This window comes from Mus musculus, chromosome 8 (assembly GCF_000001635.26).
Source record: "Mus musculus strain C57BL/6J chromosome 8, GRCm38.p6 C57BL/6J".
NCBI lineage: Eukaryota > Metazoa > Chordata > Mammalia > Rodentia > Muridae > Mus > Mus musculus.
Window position 1 is genome coordinate 86,693,141 of NC_000074.6, and position 23,706 is coordinate 86,716,846.

Sequence of the window (23,706 nt, forward strand, 5' to 3'; positions counted from 1 at the left end):
AACTCAGGTCATCAGACTTGGAGGCAGGCACCTTCAGCTGTGAGCTGACTTGTCAGCCTTTTAAACTGTGGTAGTGCTGGTGGCTCCTCTTCTCCTCCTCTTCCTCCTCCTCTTCCTCCTCCTCCTCCTCCTTCTCTTCCTCCTCCTCTTCCTCCTCCTCTTCCTCCTCCTCCTCCTCCTCCTTCTCTTCCTCCTCCTCTTCCTCCTCCTCTTCCTCCTCCTCCTCCTTCTCTTTCTCCTTCATCATCATCATCATTATTTCCAAGTGGATTTGGAACTCAGGCCTTGCTTATTTACTAAGCTATCCCCCAGTCCCCCAGACTCTTGGCTAGCTTGTTTCTTTTAAAAAAATAAAAAAAATTTTAAAAAATTGAAGCCCACTGTGGTAACTAACACAGGCCTTCAATCCCAACATTGAGAGGCAGAAGTAGACAGATCCTCAAGGCCAGTCTTGAGGTACAGACAGCCAGGGCTACACAGAGAAACCCTGTCTCAAAAAAAAAAAATCCAAGTGTGCAAGCTCAGATACTTAGCCTGCCGCAGTTAGTAACTCCACTGTCATTTCCTTTGGCATGCTTCCTTTAGTTGAGGAGAGGGTTTTCTGGAAAAGATTAACCTGAAAGTGACAGCACAAATTATGCAGTTGGATATATTCAGGTTTTTCTGATTTTTAAAAGTATTCGCCTTTTCTAGGTTCCTCTGTAAATATCTTCTGTATTTAAGTGTCTGGGTTTAAGACACATAATTCTGCTATCTTAGTGTCTTAGTTTGGCTTTTACTGCTGTGAACAGACACAATGAACAAGGCAACTTTTATAAGGACAACATTTCATTGGAGCTGCTTAAAGGACCAAAGATTCAGTCCATTATCATCAAGGTGCAAGTGTGGCAGCATCCAGGCAGGCATAGTTCAGGAGGAGCTGAGAGTTCTACATCTTCATTTAAAGGCTGCTAGCAGAATACTGGCTTCCAGGCAGCTAGGATGAGGTTCTTAAAGCCCAGACCCACAGTACCACACCTATTCCAGAAGGGCCACACCTACTTGAACAGGGCCACACCTTCTAATAGTGCCACTCCGTGGGCTGAGCATATATGAACCATCACACTACTAAAGTAACAAATGTACTTATATTCACTTTTTAAAAATTGTGTGTGTGGAGGAGGCAGATGGAGTTGGTGATGCATGTGTCTGTGGAAGCCAGAAGACAGCAGCAGACCTCTCCTGTTCTCCACCTGCTTTTTTGAGACAGGGCCTCTAACCAAACCTGAAGTTCATTTACCACTTGTCTGCCTCCTAGTGCTGGAAACACAGACACTCCACTACACACATGTGTTTTGAAGATATAAATTCAGGTCCTCCTGGTTATACAACAAGGTCTGTAACTAACTGAGCTATCTCCTCTTTTTTAAATGTTTTGGGATTCAAACCTCACACATACATGCTAGACAAGTGCTCAAAGCATTTCACTCTTTAAATGTTTATTGGGGGCAGAGGGTATAAGACAGTTTCTCTATTATATAGCTCTGGATGTCCTAGAACTTGCTATGCAGATCAGGCTAGCTTTAAGAGATTTATTTTTTATATGTCTCTGTCTCTGTCATGTGTATGAGGGTGCCCATGGAGGCTGGAAGAAATTGCTGATCTCTCGTGCTGGAGTTAGAGGCCATGGGAGACCTCTGTGTGAGCACCATGTGCTCTTAGCTGCTTAGCCATCTCATCAGCCCCTGCTGTCTCACTTTTACAGCAAGGTTGATTAAACTACCTTTAAAACCGTAGTTGATTTTATAGTTGCCATATATACCCTTCTCTCCAAGCCAAAACAAGATCTGAATTCATGTAGATGTATGCACGCTGCCAGTGTAGGTGAATGGTCAAAAGACGCCCAAGTGTAAACTGGCTCTAAAAGCCTTCAGTTGAGTAGCTTTTGAGGTGATCATCAAAAGGCTGTTGCTAATTTTCTGAAATCCTAGAATGATACCCTAAGCTCTAGGTCGGCTACTGTTGTTGTGTGCTTTCTGTTGCTGTAATCAGCACCATGACTAAAAGCAACTTGGGGAGGAAAGGGCTTACTCGGCTTGCACTGCATGAGATGTAGTCTGTCATCAGGGAAGCCCGACAGGGACTCAAGGCTGAAACTGAGACCACAGAGGAACACTACTTACTGGTTTGCTTTCTGTAGATTGCACGGCTTGCTTTATATAACCTCAGGATTACCTGCCCAGGGTTAGCACAACTCACATCAAGCAGTAATAGGAAAATGTCCACAGACCAGCTTGATGAGGGCAGACCCTTGACTGAGGTTCTTTCCAGGCAATCTCAGTTTGCGTCAAGACGACAAACCTCACCAGCACAATTGGGTCCTTATCCATTTGACATTCTGACTGACACTGTTAAGCCATAATCATTCCTTTCTCTGTCCCCAAGATCTTGCTTATATTTATATCATACATGAAACCAGTCTAACTTTTAAAAGTATATGGTCTTTAAGAACTTTAAGAGATGTAAAAGTCTTAACCCCTCTTTAAAAATCCAGTCAGTCTTTTAACTATGAGCTTCTGTGAATCCAAAATAAGTTGTATACTTTTCTTATTTTAGGACAGAAGAACAAGAGTATAGTTAATCAAAACAAGCAAACCAACACCCAACAGTAGAAATAGCTCAGTGTTCCACAGCTTGGACTCACTATCTTCTGGGCTCCAAAAGGCTTGGGCAGTTCTGCTTCTCCAAGTCAGTTATCCTCTGACTTGGATACACAGCTTATCTCATAGCATCAGGCTAGCTCCACTACATAGCTGTCACTGTCCTTGGTTGTCATCCCATGGTCTTGGCATCGCCAGTATATACACTGCAACAGAGGCTGCATCTTCACCCATGTCCTCTCCTGATCCCTTAAACTGCCAAGCCTCTGGCTCTCCGTGACCCATTCAACCCTGCAGTTTTCAGGCCACCAAAACCAGCAGTACCATATGGAGGCACTTACACAGCACCAAGCTCAGATGCCGGCTTGGGATGCATCCACAGCCTGCTCTGGACCACAGACTCTCTGTGTTGACCCTGAGGAAACACTTCCCAGAAGATTTCATGTCAGTAATTTTAGTCTCTTATTAATGACAGTTTATTCCTTAGCCCAAGTGATCTATCTACCGTTATTTGCCACAAGAAAGCAAGGTTTCACTTACAGTGTGTCACATGAATGTTCCTCTAAAACTTCACAAGCCAGGTCTCCATTATCTGTATATCTCTCAACATTCCATAACAGTTAAGCTCTAAGCAATGGCTTTTCCAGCCCAAAGTTCCAAAATCCTTCCACAATCCTTCCCAGAACCAACATGGTCACCGTGACCAAAAGCAATCTGAGGGGAGAAAAGGTTTATTTTCAAAACACAGTTCATCATGGAAGGAAGCCAAGGCAAAAACTCAAAGCAGGAACCTGGAGGCAGGAAATGAAGGATAAACCATGGAAGAGCTGCTTACTGAACTGTTCTCTATGGCTGCTCAGATGCTCTCTTACACAGCCAAGGGCCACCTGCCCAAGGGTGCCACCACTCACATATAAGCCATGCCCCACAGACACAGACACACCGTCTGATAGGGCAGCCCTCAATTGAGGCTTCTCTCCCAAGGTAACTCCAGTCTGTACCATTTAACAAAAACTCACTAGCACAGCTGCCCTGTTGGAAGAACCACCAGCAATGGACTGGGGAACTGCAAAGCCAGTGTGGCCAAGACAGGCTTAGTGAGTGACTCTGAAGAGGTGTGATCCGGAGAGTCTTGTGCTCAGGAAGCGTAACATTGCTAGGCTGCCTCGCACGGACTGAGCCACAGACCCAGCGGTTCTTTCCAAAATCTAATTGCCTTGGTCTGAGGGTTTGATTTTAAAACAGGAGTTTACTATCTCATTATGCAACTGAGGCTAACCTCAAACTAACATTTCTGCCTCAGCCTCCCAATTGCTGGGGTTATAGGCAGGCACCACTATACCCAGCGCAACAGCCTGAGATAGAAAAGACAGTCTTCAAATCACATAGAATTGAAAGAAGGGTTAGATACATCTTGGGAAGAAAGAAAACGTTGTTTTCCCTTTTTGGGTTTGTGAGAATAAGGCTGCCGTGCACATGAAGTCCTCATGTTCAGTTCTTTGGATGTGCAGTGTAGGAGTGCAGTGTATGAATGGAATCACAAGATGCATTGTATTTTGTGTTGCAGTTTTTAAAGAACTACCAAACCGTTTTTTCTGACTCTGGCATGCTGACTTCAAAACTTGCTACATTGCTGTAGTAGTTAAAATAGTATTATTAGTCTAAGAACATAAATACAGACAATTGTAATAAAATGGAGATATAAAGAACAAATACTAGGGTAGTGAGTTGTATTTTAGCAAGGCTTTCAAGCCCATTTGATTAGGAAAGGATGCTCTTCAACAAATGGTGTTGAGAAAACTTGATGTCAGTGTGCCTCCAAAAAAAAAATAATAATTTCGCTTGGAATCTTAACACCAAAATTAACTAGAAATGGACCAAGCTCTAAAATAAAGAGCCAATACTATAAAACTTATTTTTTAAAGAACCCTAGTAGAACTTTTAATGATATAGTTGACTGGGTTTGTGCATAAGGCATCAGAAACAGGGAACAAAAAATAAAAACAAGCTGGCCTTCATCACAGTTAAAGTCTTGTATATTGGACTGGAAAGGTAGCTTTCAGAGTAAAGGTGCTTGCTGCCAGGCCTGACCACCTGAGCTCCATCCCCCCAGTAAAAAACTGTTGTCTCAGCCTTCACCTGCCCTCAAACACTGAAATCCCACTTTCTTTAGAAACAAATACACCTTTCACAGTCTGAAATATTATGCTCAAAGACCACAAAATGTAGCTCTTGAACTTGTGGGACTGAGGTTGGGCAAGCAGTATAGAGAATTAAAAAAAAAAAAAAAAAAAAAAAAGATAACTAAGATGTTCTGTCCCAAGCTAAGACGGGTGCGGGTCCCCATTCCTAGGGCTGGCTTTTGGTGTTCACACCACAACTCTTCTCTTAAAGGGAATAGGAGAGAATTTATTTCAGAACTGTTCAGTAACCATGGCTCAGAAACACAGATTATGTTGCCAAAAATTCCATGTTCCAATGTAGGAACAGTTTCACAGGGTTTTTATCATTGTATAGAACAAAGAAAATCATAAATTAAGCTAAGTTTAAAATACATTGGTGCTTATACCACAGAGGCAGGTACATGACGATGGGGGACTCTTTTCTGTAGGCTCAAGATGTTATTTGATGACATTCGTAGCTCTTGGATGGTGGAAGCTAGTTTTCCAATAAGTTAATAGTTTCTAAGAGTTTTTGATGATGATGATGATGATGAATCACAAAGTATTAGTTCACATCCAGAGTCCAGCAAGAAGTGGCTGTTCCAGAAAGCTAAAAGTATCCCAAGATAAAGTAATTAGCCTCTAACCCTATGGGATTCCAATCTCTCCACAGTACTGAAATTCCAATTGGTCTGTCATTCTCTGCAAACACACACTCCTTCCAGGAGGTTTTTATTCCTAGTGAGACATAACTTCTTTTCAGGAATTTTTGTTTACAGTAATAAGCTTTCTACACTCCTGGCCTACAAGGCAGATCACCTTAAGGAATACCAAATTAAATGGAAGATTTATTTGGAGGGCATTTCTCTGGGTTTTTAGAGATCTGTAATTTCTTGAGGCTTCATACCCTATAATTTTTCTCTTTATCTCACCCATTAAAGACAGAGTTTCTTGTATCCCAGGCCAGCCTGAAACTCATTCTGTGTCCTTGTGCTTTGCACACTCTGACCTTCCCCTCCTGTGCTGGGCTACAGGCATGTGTCAGCACACTTTTTTTTTTTTGTATGTGTCACTAGGATCAAAGCCAGGATTGCATGTGTTAGGCAGGCACCCTACCTACCTAGCAGCTGAGTTATGCTGCCACCCCCTCCCTCCTCACCTTCCAGTACCTCCCCTGCTTTGCCCTTCTCCTGATTTTTCCATAGCTCCATGTTCTGTGGCAGAGGGAAAGGTGAAGAGGGCAGATCCAAGTCTGTCTGTAATCTCAGCTGCTTGGGGAAAGCCTGACCTCTCCTCCCACAGCTCCAGAGCGTGCCTGCTCCCTGGGAAAGTCACCCACATCCTGCTCTGCCTTGCACCTGTCACTCCCACCATCCACACTGGAGCACCTTGTGCTGTGTGCTTCCCTCCTACCTAATACAGTTCAATGCCTTGATTTTTCTCTGACCTCTTGGCTATAATCCTGAATTAGCTATAAAGTCTAAGATAGTAAATCAGTTTTTAAAACTTCAACTTCCTTTTGGTTTCAAACCAGTTTAAGTGGGGGAGTGTATGAGGTGAGATCGACCTAGCTTTTCTCCTACTTGCTGTATTTGTTGACGTGTATACAATGAACCTTGATCATATCCACCCGGATCTCCTCTCTCACCCTCTCTTGAGTGCCTACGACACATCCCCTTCCTGCTCTCACGCCCTCTTCTTTTTTTAATGCGCAGAGTCCAGTTATTGCTGCCTGCAGGGATGCCGACTTCCTCTTTTCGGCTTGATCTTGTGCAGGTAACCATAGCTGCCGTGTGTCCCAGAGTGCGGTGGCCCTGCCATCTCCATAAGACAGCGGGTCACAGCAGAGACTTGATGTGGATGTGCACATCTACTTTAGCACTGAGCACTTAGCAGTCACTGTGCTAACTGCTGCCCATCGCAAGAGGCTTCTCTGGCCAAGGTGTAACAAAAGTGCTAAGTTACTTATAAGGCCTACCACCTCCCAAGCCAGGGACTTGTAATTAGGTTTATGATGTCAGGCGTACATTCCTTCCTGTGGAACAACAGGCTTCAAGTCCACTCAAGAAGCTGATGCTTAGCCTGTAACTTGTGTGCCACTCTTGCAGTGGGGCACCTTAGTTGGGAATCTCGACTGGCCTGATGAGAACATAACCAGAGGATTGGGGAGGAAAGTGTGTGGTTTTCTTCCACTTCCACATCACAGCCCATCACAGCAGGTAGTCAGGGCAGGAGGAGCTCAAGGCAAGAATGCAGAGGCCGGAACTGAGGCAGAGGCCATGAGCAACACTGCTTACTGGCTCTCTCCTTATATCTTGCTCATCCGGCTTCCTTCTTTCCTTCCTTCTTTTCTTTCTTCTTTTCTTCCTTTCTTTTTTTTTAAGATTTATTTATTTAATGTATATGAGTACACTGTTGCTGTTTTCAGACACACCAGAAAAGGGCATCGGATCCCATTACAGATGGTTGTGAGCCACCATGTGGTTGCTGGGAATTGAACTCAGGACCTCTGGAAGAGCAGTCAGTGCTCTTAACCTCTGAGCCATCTCTCCAGCTCTCATCTGGCTTTCTTATACAGCTCAGGACCACCTACCCAAAGGGTGTGGTACTATCACAATTAGATGGGCCCTCTCACATCAGTTATTAATCAAGAAAATACCTCATATCACCTACAGGCCAGTCTGATGGGACCATTTTCTCAGCTGTTGTTGCCTCTTCCCTGATGAGCCTAGTTTGTATCCAGTATTGCAGCTTGCAGGGTTCAGTACTGGATAATACTGGTGACTCTTCTCCCCCGCAGCCTGCACTACATCCACTGACACTATTAACAAGCCAACATATTTTTAAGACTGTTGTAAATGGGATTGTTTCCTGATTCCTTTTTACTTTGTTTTCTATTGGTATATAGGAAGGCTAATGATTTTTGTGTGCTTATTTTGTATCCTGCCCCTCTGCTAAAAGTGTCTTTTCAGTTTCAAGGGTTCTTCTGGCTAGAGTCTTTAGGTCTTACATAGAGAATCATGTCACCTACAATAGAGGCACTTGGACTTATTGGCCTGTCTGTATCTGTCTGTTCCCTTCTATTGCTGCTAAAGCTATGACTCCTAGTCTTGCTATGCTGTGATGCATGCGAATAGGAAAACTGCACAGTGGTAGAGCTGCTTTGGTGTTTTCCTAATTTCATATAATGTTGGCTGTGGGTCTGTCATATATGTTTTCCTATTCTGGGCTTCTTCTGAATTTTTAATATGAAGGAATGTTGGGTTCTGTCAGGTCCCTCATCTGTATCTATGGAAGCAACCATGTTGTCCTTGAGTCTCCTTATATAATATGCAACATTTGTTGCTTACATGTATTGAACCATGGGATTGTTTCCCACAGTTCTCTTTCACTTTTTTTTTTTTCCATTGATGTACATCTTAGCTGTATTTAAATCCAACTTGGTCTGGTGAACGTGTTCTTTTTGATATGTTCTTGAATTCAGTTTGCAGGTATTTTGTTGAAAACATTTGCATCTAAGTACATCAGAGACATTTCTTTTTTTCTTCCCTTTTTTATGTTATCTTTGGTATCAGGATAAACTAGCCTTGTAAGAAGAGTTTGGTAATATTCCTTTCTTTTTTGTTTTATTGACTAGTATTAGAAGTATCTTCTAATCTAATCTTCTAGGTCTGGGAACACTTCTCAGTTGAGTTGACTTAACTAATATTTCAGCCTCACTGCTTGCTGCAGATTTGTTTACATTGTCTCTCTCAACATGGCTTAGTTTTTATGTATCATATCCATCTAGAAATTCATCCATTTCTTGTAGATTTTCCAATCTAGTAGAATATATGCTTCCAAAATAAGACCAAATGATTTTCTGAATTCCACTGGAGTTGATTGTAATGGCTCCTTTATCATCCCTAATTTTATTAATTTGGGTCTTCTCTCTCTCTCTTAGTTTGTTTGACTAAGGGTTGGTTCTTTGTATTTTTGTTTCTTTGTTTCCATATCATAGTTTCAGCACTGATCTTGAGTTTAATGATTCTTGTCCTGTGATTTTCCCAGGGCCCTAAGGTTTATCATTCACCACGTTGTTTGTTTGCAACCTCTCTGATTTTTTAATGTAAACACTTAGAGCTATACATTTCTTTTCCCAGGGCAGCTTTCCTTGAATCCCATAGGGTTTGGAATGTTGTGTTTTCATTTTCATTTGATTCTAAAATTTTTTTCTCCTTGATTTTTATAGGGAACCAGTCATCATACAGTGGGATAGTCATCTCCAGGAGTCGTAATGCTCTACAGTTTCTCTGGCTGTCGGGCTGTAGTCGTAGTCTATTGTCATGAGGACAAGGAATCATTTCAGATTTCATGTATTTGTTGAGACTTGCTTTGTGTCCGAATGCATGATTTATTTTAGAGAAATAAGAAAATTTATATCCTGCAGTGCTTCAGTAAAATGTACTATAGTGTCTGTTAAGTCCATTTGTTCTATAATTATTCACACATTTCTCTAGTTTTTAATTTTTAATTTTTTTATCTTAGGTGTATGAGTGTTTTGCCTGCGTATATACTATGTATCATGTGTGTGCCTGGTGCCCATGGAGGCTAGAAAAGGGCATCAGATCTCTTGCAGCTGGAGTTTTAGATGGTTGCAAGCTGTTGTGTGGTTGCTGGGACCAAACCTGAATCTTCGGAAGAGCAGCTGGTACTCTAACTGTTGAGCAGTCTCTCTGTCCTGTCTGTTTATTTTTTGTTGGGAAGACCTGCTGCCAACTGATAAGAATGAGGTGCTAAAGTCACCCACCTTTGTTGTGCTAACTTTAACCCGAGCCTTTACATCTATTAGTTTTTGTTCATGAAATTGAATCCACCTGCTTTAGGGCATATATGTAGAATCATAATGCCTCTTGATAGATTGTATCAATAATCTATCTTTTCTTCCTAGCTTGGCTTTGAATGTGTTTTGTCACATGCTAGAACAGTGCCAGCTGCTTGTTTCCAAGTTGCATTTGCTTGAACTACCGTCATCTGTCCATTCACTCTGAGGTCGTCCCTGTCATCTATGGCTATCTGTGTTTCTTGGAGGCAGCAAAGAGACACTTCTGGCCTTTTGTTCCATTCGGCAAGACTGTGCATTGTGACTGGGGAGCTGACTCCATTAAGATTCAGAGCTAGTTATAGAAAGCATGTATCACCTTCTGTTATTTGTTGAGTTTGTAGGTTTTTTTTTCCTTTTCTCTTCCTTAATTATTATTCTTGTATGCCTTATTGTTACCTATGACCTTGTGGGTGCATTTTTTTTCTCTTCAGTCCAAATGATTCTTTTACATAACTTGTGTAGAGCTAGTGTGATGCTCATACATTCCTTTAGCCTATTTTTTCATGGAAATTTTCACTTTTCCTTCATTTATGACAGATAGATTTGCTGGATAGTAGGTATTGCCGTTGGAACCTGAAATTCATCAGTCTAGGCCCTCAGACCTTTTAAAGTCTGAGTGAAGTAATCTGCTGCTATTCTGGCAGGTCTGCCTCCGTGTGACTTGTGTTTCACAGCTGCTTCTTTCAGTATGCTTCTTGGTGTTTTATATATTTAGTGTTTCACTTATAATATGACAGAAAGGGGTCTTTTTCTTTTCTGGTCATTACTGTTTTGTGTCCTAAATACCTCCTGTGCTTAGATTGGCATCTCTTTTCCAAATTTTGTTATGATGTTTGTTTGCTGAGACAGAAAGAGTCTTACTGTGCAGCCCTCTCTCTGTAGAAGGCCTGACACTTAGAGAGATCTGCCTGCCTCTGCTTTCTGAGTGCTAGGATTAAAGGTGTTTGTCACCATGCCCAGAGTGTTATGGTTGTTAATGTTTTCTGTGTCCCTAAAATTATATTCTCCTTCTGTGTCTATTATCCACACAGTTAGTCTTTTTGGGTACCCTGTGTATGTGGAACTCCTGCTGACACCTTCTTACTGTTTTATCTTTGTCCTTGTTGGATGGTTCCAGTTACTCTACCTTGTCATTAAGCTCAGGTATTGTACTGGCTAGTTTTGTGTCAACTTGACACAGCTGGAGTTATCATAGAGAAAGGAGCTTCAGTTGAGGAAATGCCTCCATGAGATCCAGCTGTAAGTCATTTTCTCAATTAGCTATCAAAGGGGAAAGGCCCCTTGTGGGTGGGACCATCTCTGGGCTGGTAGTCTTGGTTCTATAAGAAAGCAGGCTGAGTAAGCCAGGGGAAGCAAGCCAGTAAAGAACATCCCTCCATGGCTTCTGCATCAGCTCCTGCTCCCTGACCTGCTTGAGTTCCAGTCCTGACTTCCTTGGTGATGAACAGCAATGTGGAAGTGTAAGCCGAATAAACCCTTTCCTCCCCAACTTGCTTCTTGGTCATGATGTTTGTGCAGGAATAGAAATCCTGACTAAGACAGGTATCTTACTTTTTCTTTGATCTGTTGTATCGGTGACATTTTCCACAGAGATTTTCACTTGACTGATTTTTTTTCCTTTATTTCCCTCATGTCAGATTGGTCTGTCTTCAGTCCGTCTGTCTTAGAATAATTCCTATAGCCTGCATCATGATCCTTGTTTCATTCAGCTGTTTAGGCCTTAATTGGGTGCTTATTCTTTTATTTTTATTGTTTTGAACATTCTTGCCATCATTATGTCATTCTCTAGTTGACAGTCAATCTGACTCACTCTCACCTTTACTGTTGGATTAGTAATTTTTGAAGTTGGCTTTGGGTTTTGTGTTTCTTATGTTACTGCCTAGGCATGTACACATCTGGAGTTCTTTGCCTGGTTTACTTATTATCAGCTATATTTTCTTGTAATTCCTATACCCTAATTCTTTTTTTTTTAATTTATTTATTATTATACATAAGTACACTGTAGCTGACTTAAGAGGCATCAGAAGAGGGCATCAGATCTCATTACGGATGGTTGTGAGCCACCATGTGGTTACTAGGATTTGAATTCAGGACCTTTGGAAGGGCAGTCAGTACTCTTACCCGCTGAGCCATCTTGCAAGCCCAGCTATATTCTTTCACAACACATTTGAGTGTTATGTGGAACTTTAATGTAGCAGAATTGAGTGTGCAGTTTAGAAAATAGTTCCTTAGTCCAAGAATACCTAGAATCACTTTTTTATTGTTCCCTAAGTGGAATATTAACTGTAAGATCAACCACCACCGTTTGTTTAATACATCCACTCTGTATAAGTTATACAAACCAATTAATAACATTGGCCCATTTGACCTCAATCACTGTTAGATGAGGAACCAAGGACAATATGGAGTATATGCAGACGTAAGACTTTTCATGGGAGGTGTTGGAATAGTTTGCTTTTTATTGCTGTGATAAACACCATGACCAAAAGCAACTTGGGGAGGAAAGGTTTTATTAAATCTTACAGGTTAGAGTTCATTTCCAACCTTGATACATACTGCCTGGGCTTAGCAGCTTTCTGGGCCTTTGGTGTTCACCCACACAACCTCCTAAGAAAGGCAGTTTTCCATCCTTGCAACATGAGTAGCATTTGTGTGCCACTGGCTCACTGTGCTGCCCACAGTGCACTGTTCTCCAAGTGCAGCTCTCCTCAGCCTAATGTTTCTGCATCTCGGGTAGCTGAGGCTCTGTTACAACGTAGGTTTCACTCTCAGAGCTTCACACAGTCTGCTCAGGAGCTCCACGCAGGGATCCAGTGTTACTAAATGTTGCCTGCTTTTGGTGGCTTTCTGGAATCTTGGTGTAAGCCTCTATGAGCCTATAATCCTTGCATTTTGACCAGGACCATGTAGAAGATGCCAAGTTGCACTACAAGTTTAAGATAAAACCTAGTTCCCTTGGACCACAGCTTTAGTGCTCTCTGCCTGGGAATATCTCTCTGAGAACCCCTGGTCCTAGAGACTCCTCTGTTCAGCCATTCTCTTTTCAGGTGAGTTTGCTTTAATACATGGCTGGAGCTCTCCGTGAGTGAGGTCTTACCTCAGGGCAGCTTTCCATTTTCCCACGTAATGCCAAGTCCCTCTGCGCTCTGCAGTGGCACTAATCTCTAACCATTGTGCACACTTTGTCAGTGCCATCCCTGCCCACAACTTTAACTCTCTTCACAGTTTTAAACTTACTCATATTCCTCTCCTCACCAAACTGCATGGCTTTTAAAATACCTTTCTGCTCTGTTTTGTAAATATGGCAAAGACCAGTGAGCAGTCAGCATGCTGGAGCCTGGGTGTTAGGCTTTGAAGCTCCTCCACCTCAAACTTAGCCCATTACTTATGACTTTAGCCTTACTCCAAGTGTTTGGACACAGATAGAACATAGTCACATTCTTTGCCAGAATGTCACACTGAGGGCCTAGTGCAGTTCCCAGTAGTAGCCTTTGGTTTTTTCTAAAACCTCATCAGCCCACTTCTCTCTCTCTCTCTCTCTCTCTCTCTCTCTCTCTCTCTCCACATTCCTATTAACACTGTAGTTGTCCAAGTTTCCATCAGAATGGCCATGCGCTTGCAGCATTCTACAGCATCTCTAGCCCACTGCACCAAAGTCTTCCAGATTTCTTCTACAACCACAGCCCTGTCTGTAACAACAGCTCCACTTTGCCAGATCTCTTGTGGGTACCCGACAAGAAGCAATTTAAAGGAGCAGAGGTTTCTTTTGGCTTGCAACTGGAGAAGGCATGGTCATGTGCGCTCCACGGCAGCAGAGCATAGAGACTGGTTCCTCCTGCCAGTGGTCAGAAAATAGAAAGACAAATGCTGGTGAGCACGCCATATGTTTGAATTATGGAACGTTTTTAGTATAGATGAGCTCTGAGCTTACTAGTGTCTAAAGGGCTATCCTCTGCAAAGAGCTCTTACCCCTGCTCCCTCTGTGCACCAAGCACCGAGCCCAAGACTACACTTGAAAAAGGTCAGCTGTCCCCAGGCAGTGGCTCCATGTTGTCTTGAACTTCACCCATATGCTCTTATCCCGTCTGGTGACAGTAAAATGAAATCCAACAACAGCAGCCCCACCTCAGCAGAGCTCACAGAGCATGTCACAGCAAGGCAGCCGACAGCTGTCTGTGTCTCTTCCTTGCACTCTGTGGTCCGTAACCTTTTCTCCCTGTATGACAAATGATAACCTACTTTCTCTTCTCCTCTAAGATCTAATGCTGCTGAAAACAGTCACTCACAGAAAGTCTACCATTTCACAAGCCACAGAATAGCCGACCACTGCACATTTTTTGTGAAAGAAATCCTATGGAGGAAGTTAGGAAGATGAAAAGACTTTGTAGGATCCATTGAGCTAAACCTGGGATGAGCATTACAGTCATGGTATAATGACATATGTAAGGAGACTTCACACTTCAGATCGTGTGCATTGCACTGTGGAATCTACAACAGACTTGCTTTGTAATTTTTATAACCCCATAGAAATAGGTAGTGAGGGTCTTGAGATTTTTTTCATAGCTCAACTTGTCCTCTTGTCAACAAATTTCCTGTTACCTGTGATTCATGTGTGAAGAGATAGCCAGAAGAGCCTTCACCCTAAAGGTCACCCTGTGTCATTTAATGATCTCCTCATAATGACCCCAGTTAGCACAAGCGAGTTAGTGTAAGGCTGCTGCTCTTACACATATTTGATAGCCACTTTGGAAGAAAAGTTAGAGGAGGGTGCCTTAATTTCATGATCTGTAAGAGTAGAAAAAAGAAAAGAATGGGGAAATCATAGCAAAATAAATATATATAATACAATTTTGGCTAACTGTAATCACTGTATATTTCTTATTAGTGTACACAATAACCACTTTCACTGGGAGTATGAAAGGGGTCATAAAAGAGGAAACAGTTTAAGTACATTGTAAGATAGCAGACCAGACAAGCCCAAGGGAAAACAAGACTAGAGTTTTAGTCTGCTTTCTGTTGCTGTGATAAACACCATGACCAAATTCAACTTGAGGGAGGAGAGGGCTTATTTGGTTTATACTTCCACGTCACAGTCCATCATCAAGGGGAACTGGAGCAGGTGCTCCAGCAGGAAGCTGGGGGTGGAACTGACACAGATACCATGGGGAACTGGGCTCACTCACTCAGCTTGTTTTCTTACATAATCCATGGCTACCTGGATGGCATGTGGGGGGTGGCACCCACCCACAGCAGGATGGACTCTCCCACATCAGTCTTTTATCAAGAAAACAAAACCACAGACATGCCCACAAGCCAATCAGATGCAGGCAATTTCTCACTTGCGGTTTCCTCCTCCCAGGTGACTCTAGTTTGTGTGAAGTAGACAAAAACTTATCAGCACGCTAGCTATGAGACAAAGAGAGGCACAGTTTTCTACAGTTTTTAAACGTTTTTATGCCTACCATGGTAGTACATACCATGTTCTCAGCATGCAGAAAGGGCAGTTCTCTTTTAGTTTGAGGCCCACCTAGTCTATATAGCAAATTCCACACCAGCCAGAGATACATAGTGAGAGTCTTGTCTAAAATGAGTATATTAATTTAAAATCTCTGTGTGGGCATATATGTGTGCATGCACATAGGAGTCAGAGGACTACTTCATTTAAGGGAGTTGGTCATCTTGTTCAACCATGTGGGGACTGGGAACCAAACTTGTCCGGCTTGGCTGCGGATGCCTTTACCTAGTAAGCCATCTCACCAGCACCATAGAGGTTTGAGGCGGGGTCATTTACTTAGTTTTTTGTGTTCATGGATGTTTTGCCTTTTTTGCCTCCATGAATGTCTGTGCACCCCATATGTTCCTGGCACTTGAGGAGGCTAGAAGAAGCATCAGACCCTCTGGAACTGGGGTTACAGAAAGTTGTGAGCTATCATGTGGGTGATGGGCAAATACTCCCTAAGGGCTTTGAAAGACCAGTTCCTCTGCCTGTGTACAGGTAAAAGGTCTGTGCCTGTAAACACAAAGGACTAATCTGGTGGCATTCACTGTGCCTCCCATTTCTCTTTACTAGTAATGAATTTCCAAACCAACAGCTCTCTTGGAACTTCTAAATAAATGTTTCTCTTAGGTTGCAAAGAACATGTGCTGGAAGATGCAAAACCTGAATCCATCAGTGACACTGCAGACTTGGCCCTGCCACCTGAAATGCCAATTCTGATCGACTCCCATGCCCTGAAAGACATCCTGGGGCCACCACTGTATGAGCTGGAGGTGATGATTCTCATATCTATGTTTACACTGGTGCTTGCTTGATGTCGGACAGCTAGAGCTGGGGTCTCTGAAGCTAAGTTCTGGAAAATTTAATGGAAAATTTCCCTGTGTAGTGTTACACTTAGGTACTTAATGTGATAGTGTGGCTCTTGAATGGAAGTGACCCAAGTCATGACCTCTTATGGGCACCCATGCTGGCTTGACCCTGAGTCATCCCTCCACTTCATGAGTGCTCAATGATTTTCCAGTCATCCCTCCACTTCATGAGTGCTCATGCTCATTGATTTGCGTACGCAGAAGAGTTCTGTCTTTTATCGTATGCATTTCAATCAAGGATGTCCTGTTGTCTTGCCCACCGAGGGCTTAGAAAGGAGGCAGCAAATCAGCCCTGATCCCAACTACTTGAAAAACACAGACTACTACCAGTTCCAACCTGGTAGATAACCATCAAGGGTTAAACTATATGCTGCTCTATTTCTGTTACTGTTTTTTTCTGCTTTTCCCTTTCCTACGTCACCAAAGACCAGAAAGCCAGTATGAGCTAAAGCAGCAGATGGAAGTAGCTTATAAAATAGGGTGCTGAAGGTATTTGTGGTATTTAGATGGTGAGGTGATTCACAGGTAAATTCCTAGGAAAGATCTGTAAAGATGTCTATGAGGGCTGTTAAATTGTGTATAAGGCAGTGTCTCCAGCAAAAATTCCAAATCATTACCAGTGACGATAGTTTTTCCCAAGGGCTTACAACAAGGGAGAAGAAAGACTCCCCAAACTCATCCGCAGCGGCCTTGTATTACGTTCTGGACTGGCTCCCCACAAAGCTCCCAGTTGCCAGAACAGTCCTTGTTTATTCTCGCAGTGAATCTCAACGTGAACCATACAACCCAAGGTGTTATTGGGGTTGTTTACATTCTTAAGATACTATGAATTTGAATTTTTAAAAAACTGAGCTTAATTTTGGTTGAGAAAAGAAGTTGATGTGCTTTCTCGCTTGTTAGTTCATAATGAAGACAGCGATTCTGATCCCAAGTGTCATGGCCTCTTTCTCTAGACTTTCCATAGATAGCTCATTCCAGGGCAGTGGTGGCACACGCCTTTAATCCCAGCACTCGGGAGGCAGAGGCAGGCGGATTTCTGAGTTCGAGGCCAGCCTGGTCTACAGAGTGAGTTCCAGGACAGCCAGGGCTACACAGAGAAATCCTGTCTCAAAAAACAAAACACAAAAACAAAAAAAAGCTCATCCCAGCAGCAATCTGAGCACTTAAACTATATTAAAACAAAGGCTTGATACACGTTACACATTATATAACCTTCTCAGCAGATTCTGGATTCGGATGCATTTTTGCCATTGCAGGAGCTCTGACAGAGATGTAGCAGGAAGAACAAAAAGGAGGAATTGTAAACATGTCTTAGCAGCACTCTCTGATATCATCTGATTCTCTTTACAGCATCTTAGCTATTACATGTGAATACTTCTACCAACTTAGGTAGTTTGCAAACCCCACTCTCTTGTTTTCAAGCCTACATCCTCTCCCTAGACAAGGGCCTTGCCTCTCCAGGCTCCCTGCAGTCTGGCCCTTGTGGCTGTGCTCTTGTGACCAATGTCCTTTCCCTTGAGGTGCACTGTCAGCCCTGGAGCATACTCGCAGTCATATCCCTGTAAGGCTTGCCAGAGCCTGACTAGGATGCCAGGGACAGTAACGTGAATGTAAAATCTTGGTGGGTCCATAAGTCTTCCCCTAGACTAAAAAGGTCACAGAGAACTCTGCACATTTGAACATACCACTGTTTCAGTCATGTAATGTAAAAGCAAATATAAACTTGGCTACAATTAGATATGCAAATGTTCCTTAAGTGTTGATCTTCGAAGTGTTAAAACCAATAGGGCTAGAAAAACAACTCGGCAAGATAAAGATTGAGATCCATGTCTGAGATCCAGGCAGGGTTCAGTTCCCAGAACCCACATGGCAGAAGGCCACAAAGTTGTCCTCTGACCTCCACACATGTGCCATGGCATGCAGGTACATGTAAACATATACAAACGTTTCCAGTTTTTTCTTAAAAAAAAAAATGTAAGCACTAAGAGACCCTGTGGAGTGAGTATTCACTAAGCTTTTCCCCAGTCTACAGGTTAGCCTCGCTGGTGTGTGAGTGGGAAGTAACAAAGTAACTTGCGGGCTGGGGTTAGAGGTCAGTGGTGCACTCCTTGCCTAAGGCACAAAGCCTTAGAAGACGGTGAACTTGACATACTTTTATTTTAATTTGATACAGAGTGAGTGAGAGAAACATTCTGAAAAGGTTTGTGTCTGTTTTGTGTGTGCACACAGGCACATACCACAGTATGCATGTGGAGGTCAGAGGGCGATTTCAGGAATCAGGTCTCTCTTTTCACCATATGGGCTCCTCTGTGGATCAAAGTTAGGTCATCAGGCTTGGCAGCAAGCACCTTTATTACCAGCTGGGCCATCTTTCTAGCCCTAAGAAGACCATCTAAAACTGGTGACTCCACAAATCAGTAATCGAAATGGGAAGTTAGTAAGTGCTGGTGGGTAACCAGGGCTTTAAGTTGTTTAGTTGAGTCACCTTGTTTTTGAGGCAGGGTCCTTCTTGGTTTTGACACCACACATCAGGCCAGCTGGTCTGTGAGCTTCTCCTCCTTTGCCTCCCATTTCCTGTAGGAATGCTGGGGTGAGATTCACACTGCCATACTCAGCTTTTCACTTGAGCCTGGGACTGAACTCGGGTCATCAGATTTGTGGGGCAAGTTCTTTTACCCACTGTATCATCCTCCCAGCCTGGTTTCTTTTTAAATTTTATATATATGCGTGTTTCCTCTGGAAAAAAAATATACACCATAGATATATGTGTGTGTGTGTGTGTGTGTGTGTGTGTATGTATGTATACACACACACACATATACACCACTTGCACACTTGGTACCCATGGAGGCCAGAAGGAATGAGATTCCCCTAAAACTGGAGTTAACAGGCAGCTGGCTGGGCCACTAGGTGAGTACTAGTAGCTGACCCTGGATCTTCTACAAGAAGTGAGCTTGACTACTAGGCCACTGCTCCAGCCCCTTGCCTGGTTTCTTGAAGCAACATAGTTAATAGTTCTGAGGATTCAACTGTAACAATGTGATTAGCAGCTAATAAAAGTGCAACAAATGGCTTATTCTGTTAAACATGACTTGACATTCTGAAGATTCTTCTTTAGGGTTAGTCCATCCAGCTCTGGAAAGAAGCCAGGTAATGAAAAGAATAAGAAAATTGACTCAATATTAATTCTTTTCATTGTAAACACTCTCATCTATTTGTGTTGTTTTTAAACAGCACTGACCTACATATTTATCTTTTCTTTTTCAAATATAGAACTGAGCAGGTGCCAGTGCTAGAGGGAAGTGTGTGGGGTGAGCTGGGCTGATGCTGAAAGCTAGCTAAACTGCCATCTACCTGTGAAATTAAAGGTCAAAATGAACTCTTAAAGTTGGCCACCTACCCAGTGGCTTCACTGATGTCATGGTTTCCACTGCACACAGCTGCTAGAGCACCCAGCTCGCTCCCAGGAAGCGGCCAGTCTTTGCTATTCCATAGTGAAGCCAGGCACCTGACAGCAGAGAAGTTGCACATTGGATTGTCCTTGGTGGCACACTGTGCTTATTCTCTGGAGATATGGGGGTGCAGTCAAAGTTAGCATTGCTGTCTTCCAGATGCTAATCTGTATCTTCATACCTAGGGTGTATTAACCAGTAGTTTATCAACTAGACACATAGCCCCAGCTAAGCAGCTTGTTCCTCTTAAACTGGCATCCAGGTAGCACTGCCCTGAGTCTAGGATATCACCAAGGAGTGGCGACAGAAAGCCTGTGAGAGCTATAACTTGTCAGATAAGTGTTAGTGAGAAGATTGTTGCTCCCTGAAGCTCACATACTAAAAAGCCAGCCAGGCTTTGGATATGTAGAGATACACAGTCCATTGAAGATACCCTGAAAATCAAGGCATATGTACCTAGACCCAACTACTCTTGGAAGTCAGTTCCTCACCCATGTGTAGAGCTATATACATCTGGTGAATGCTAAATAAGAACATCCAGATAGTGAGACATGTGACTCAAAATAATGTCAGGTAATAAGCTGTCAGAAGTTAGTGCTTAAGTTTGCAGTCTTACAAGACAGTGTGATTAAAGTGCTCTGGAAATAATTTCTGCATGTTGTCATAACTAATATTTTCATCTTTCAAGGTATCTGAGCGTTTGAGTCAACCTGGAGTGGCAATAGGGTTAGCATGGACTCCCTTGGGTGGCAAAATCATGTTTGTGGAAGCAAGTAGAATGGACGGTGAAGGCCAACTAACACTGACCGGCCAGCTTGGGGACGTCATGAAGGAGTCTGCCCATCTCGCCATTAGCTGGCTTCGAAGCAATGCAAAGAAATACCACCTGACTAATGGTACATGGCCTAACTGCAGTGGGACACAGCTGGGAAGGAGGGCCCTGGACCGTAATCCAGGGAGTATCTAACTAACTCTGAGACAAGGATGACACCATTCACTAAAGTCCCGGGTTTGGCTTCTGAATCCATAGAGACTCAAGTGATCGCGTTAGACTATCTGGCTGAGTCCCTGAACTAGATACAGAAACAAACCTTTAAATCACACTTAAGAGAGAAGGAGTCTTACCGTCCAGACCTCACTCAAAGTACACTATCCATTAATATCTTTAAGCATTCATTTATACAAAGCATTCATTTTTGTGTTTGATTTTATTCAGAGAAAAAAAAAACTGGGCTTAATTTTTCTACATTAAATCCTTTCTTTTTCCCCCTTTTTAAAGCTTTTGGAAGTTTTGATCTTCTTGACAACACAGACATCCATCTGCACTTCCCAGCTGGAGCTGTCACAAAAGATGGACCATCTGCTGGTGTTACCATAGTAACTTGTCTCGCCTCACTTTTCAGTGGGCGGCTTGTGCGCTCAGATGTAGCCATGACTGGGGAAATTACGCTGAGAGGGCTTGTTCTTCCAGTAAGTATAGAAAACAGATCATGTACTTGTAATATTTATTTAAATTAGTAATTTTAAATTTACATGAATAGTAGCTTTCTGTAAAAACTTTGGCTAAAAATTTTAAATATTAAAATTTTAATACCTGTAACTAACTTATATTTTAAACTTTTGGTCAAGTAAAGAACGCCTGACCATCTCCCAAGTTTCCCTATGATCTAAAAATATTTAAGGGAAAAGAAATATCAGTGTGGTTATAGAAAAATCAGCCGTTCATCAGAATGCCTGCAGTCTCTTCTCTCTTCTTAGCAGTGAGGTGTGCTGCGTGTACCGTTGGCTTTCAAGCTCATTCCATGCTTTTTCAAGTTCCTTTGAGACATCCTAGCACCTTGTAGGAATCTTAAGAGTACCATAATTGGCAAGATTTATAGCAAAACAAGTTCAAAAGTCCTGCCTGGATCTGCAGGTTCCTGGGCTCCAGTGGGTATCCTGACCTGCATGCAAATGCTGTGGGAGCACCCGGACTTAGGGCTCTGTGACTGTGCCAGGACTTGTCTGACAGGACAAAATGTTGACGACAGAGCCATAACAAGAAAAGGAAGAGGAGGATGTGCAGCAGCAGCAGCAGCAGCAGCAACAAATATTCTTTTCCCTGCTAAAGTCCTTACACGGATGAGAGTAGGTTATAGACTCACTAAAGGGGCCAGGCACTTGCAAAATCCGAGCAACTCAGGAAGATTGAAGCAGCGTGGGCAACCTGGTGAGACCTTGCCTCAAAGTAAAAAAGATCTAGAAATATGGCTCGGTAGCAGAGGACTTGCTTGTTATTAGTCTTTCATGTAAGACTTAGTTCAATTCCTATTGAAAACCACTAAAATTATTGTACTCCAATATTTTCATTCAACCATGCAAGGACCATGAAAAAAAATAATAGAATTTTTAAAAAATACTTGCTAAGGCTGAAAAAAGGGGAACATTTTAGATTTTAGTTTAGAATTGGTTAAAAAAATGACTAAACATACATACACATATCACATATATATGTGGTGTGAGTGTGTGTGTGTGTGTGTATCATCTTAAAAGCAGCATACAGTCTAGCCAATTAGGCTAGAGTAAGTGTTGAAGGTACTGAGCCTGTAGGCATCGTTCTTGTGGCTCAGGGTCTACCTGCATGCAGGCCTCAGTCCTGGGTCACTGAAGAGGAGGACCTGCTGCGTGATGCACAGGAGGCCCAAGTCGTCTGCACCTTGGGGTTTTCCCCAGGCTGTGTAGGGCAAGTGATCCAAGATAACAATCCAGGCAGAAGCTTTCTTTTAATACCTTATCCTTGAAATGCACATAGCATCACTTCCAGCATAGTATGCTCCACACAGACAAGTCACAAAGCCAGGCTCACACTGGGAAAGAGAATTTAGACTCCATCTTTTGTGAAGGAATCATTATGGGCATAGATTTTAGGGTTTTGTTTTTATTTATTTTTATTTATTTATTTATAGCCACAAGAGGGGCGAGGACTAGTGGCATGTGCCTTTAATCACAGCATTGGGGGCAGGGAACAGAGAAAGACAGATCTCTAGGAGTTCAAGGCCGAGCCAATCTACAATGATTGTGTCACAAAACAAAAACAAATACCTTACAAGAGTCTAGTTTGGAGTGTTCTCATTTTTAGGTGGCACAAAAGCCTTGCTTTGTGGTAATGAAGACAATAATCCTGGAACACACTGAGCTTCCTGTGTAAGAGCAGTTCTGTTTGGTTAACTTAAAAATCTTTATTTTGTAAAAACAAAAATGGTATGTATTGAGATAGCATGATGTTCAATGCATGTACACATTGCATAACATTTAAATCAGCATGTATATTTCCTCCATTTGTCATTTCTTTATGGTAAAATCTTCAGACTTCTTTCTTCTAGCTAGGAATAGTAGAACCAAGCACAATCAACCTAAACACAAGGCTGCAAATGACAATTAAAACTATCCATAGCCATCGAGGTTACAGGTTCTCTCCTTAAAAGGTTTTAATATAGGTTACCATTAAGCTTTTCAGTGGCCTCCCAGCTCATACTATCCCAAGGTGGGAGGTGGGCTGAATGTCTAAGTCAGTGATGGTTCAGTAAAAGGTAGATGCGCTCGGCAGTGAACATGAACCTTGAGAGTTGTCTTCTTTTGCCTGGCAGGTGGGTGGAATTAAAGACAAAGTCCTAGCAGCACACCGAGCAGGACTGAAGCAGATCATAATTCCGCAGAGGAACGAAAAGGACCTTGAAGAGATCCCAAGCAACGTCAGACAGGATCTAAGTTTTGTTACAGCAAGCTGCCTGGATGAAGTTCTAAATGCAGCTTTTGATGGTGGCTTTCCTGTCAAGACCAGACCTGGTCTCATTGACAGCAAACTATAGGCCCGAACATAAGCTGAATTTAATTATGAGGCAAAGCTTGTTTGAGGCACCAAATGATCAAGCAAAATATCCCTAATCTGTGGATATAATCAAGATAGCAATGAGTCTGTTTAAGTAGTTGTTTATTACAGAAATGTTGGCTTAATAAAGTCATTAAACCTAGAATTCTGGTCTCCAGTGGGTTTGGTATCCCTGGGAAAGACAGAGGTACTCTGTGGTCCTAGAACAACTTTTTAGAAATGTTTAGGCCCACTATAAACCTGAATCCAACTCCCTCCGGTATAAAGTGGAGAGCCAGGAACCCCTCTCACCAGTGTGCCTGGTGTGTTTAATAACTGAGTGAGCTAGGCGTGGCACAGGCACCCGAACGAGGAG

At 42.6% G+C, this 23,706-nt stretch overlaps 1 protein-coding gene across 2 annotated transcripts in view; it reads left to right on the forward strand.

The window, feature by feature from the left end:
• Lonp2 (lon peptidase 2, peroxisomal) overlaps positions 1 to 23,496 on the forward strand; it is a 92,594-nt gene extending 69,098 nt beyond the window's left edge. For both annotated transcript variants that reach the window (NM_025827.3, NM_001168591.1), the window contains 4 exon segments: positions 15,793 to 15,935; positions 20,172 to 20,379; positions 20,763 to 20,953; positions 23,110 to 23,496. In NM_025827.3, coding sequence (NP_080103.1) covers positions 15,793 to 15,935; positions 20,172 to 20,379; positions 20,763 to 20,953; positions 23,110 to 23,331 — 764 coding nt within the window. In that variant the 3' untranslated portion in view covers positions 23,332 to 23,496.
• Positions 23,497 to 23,706: the final 210 nt, after the last annotated feature.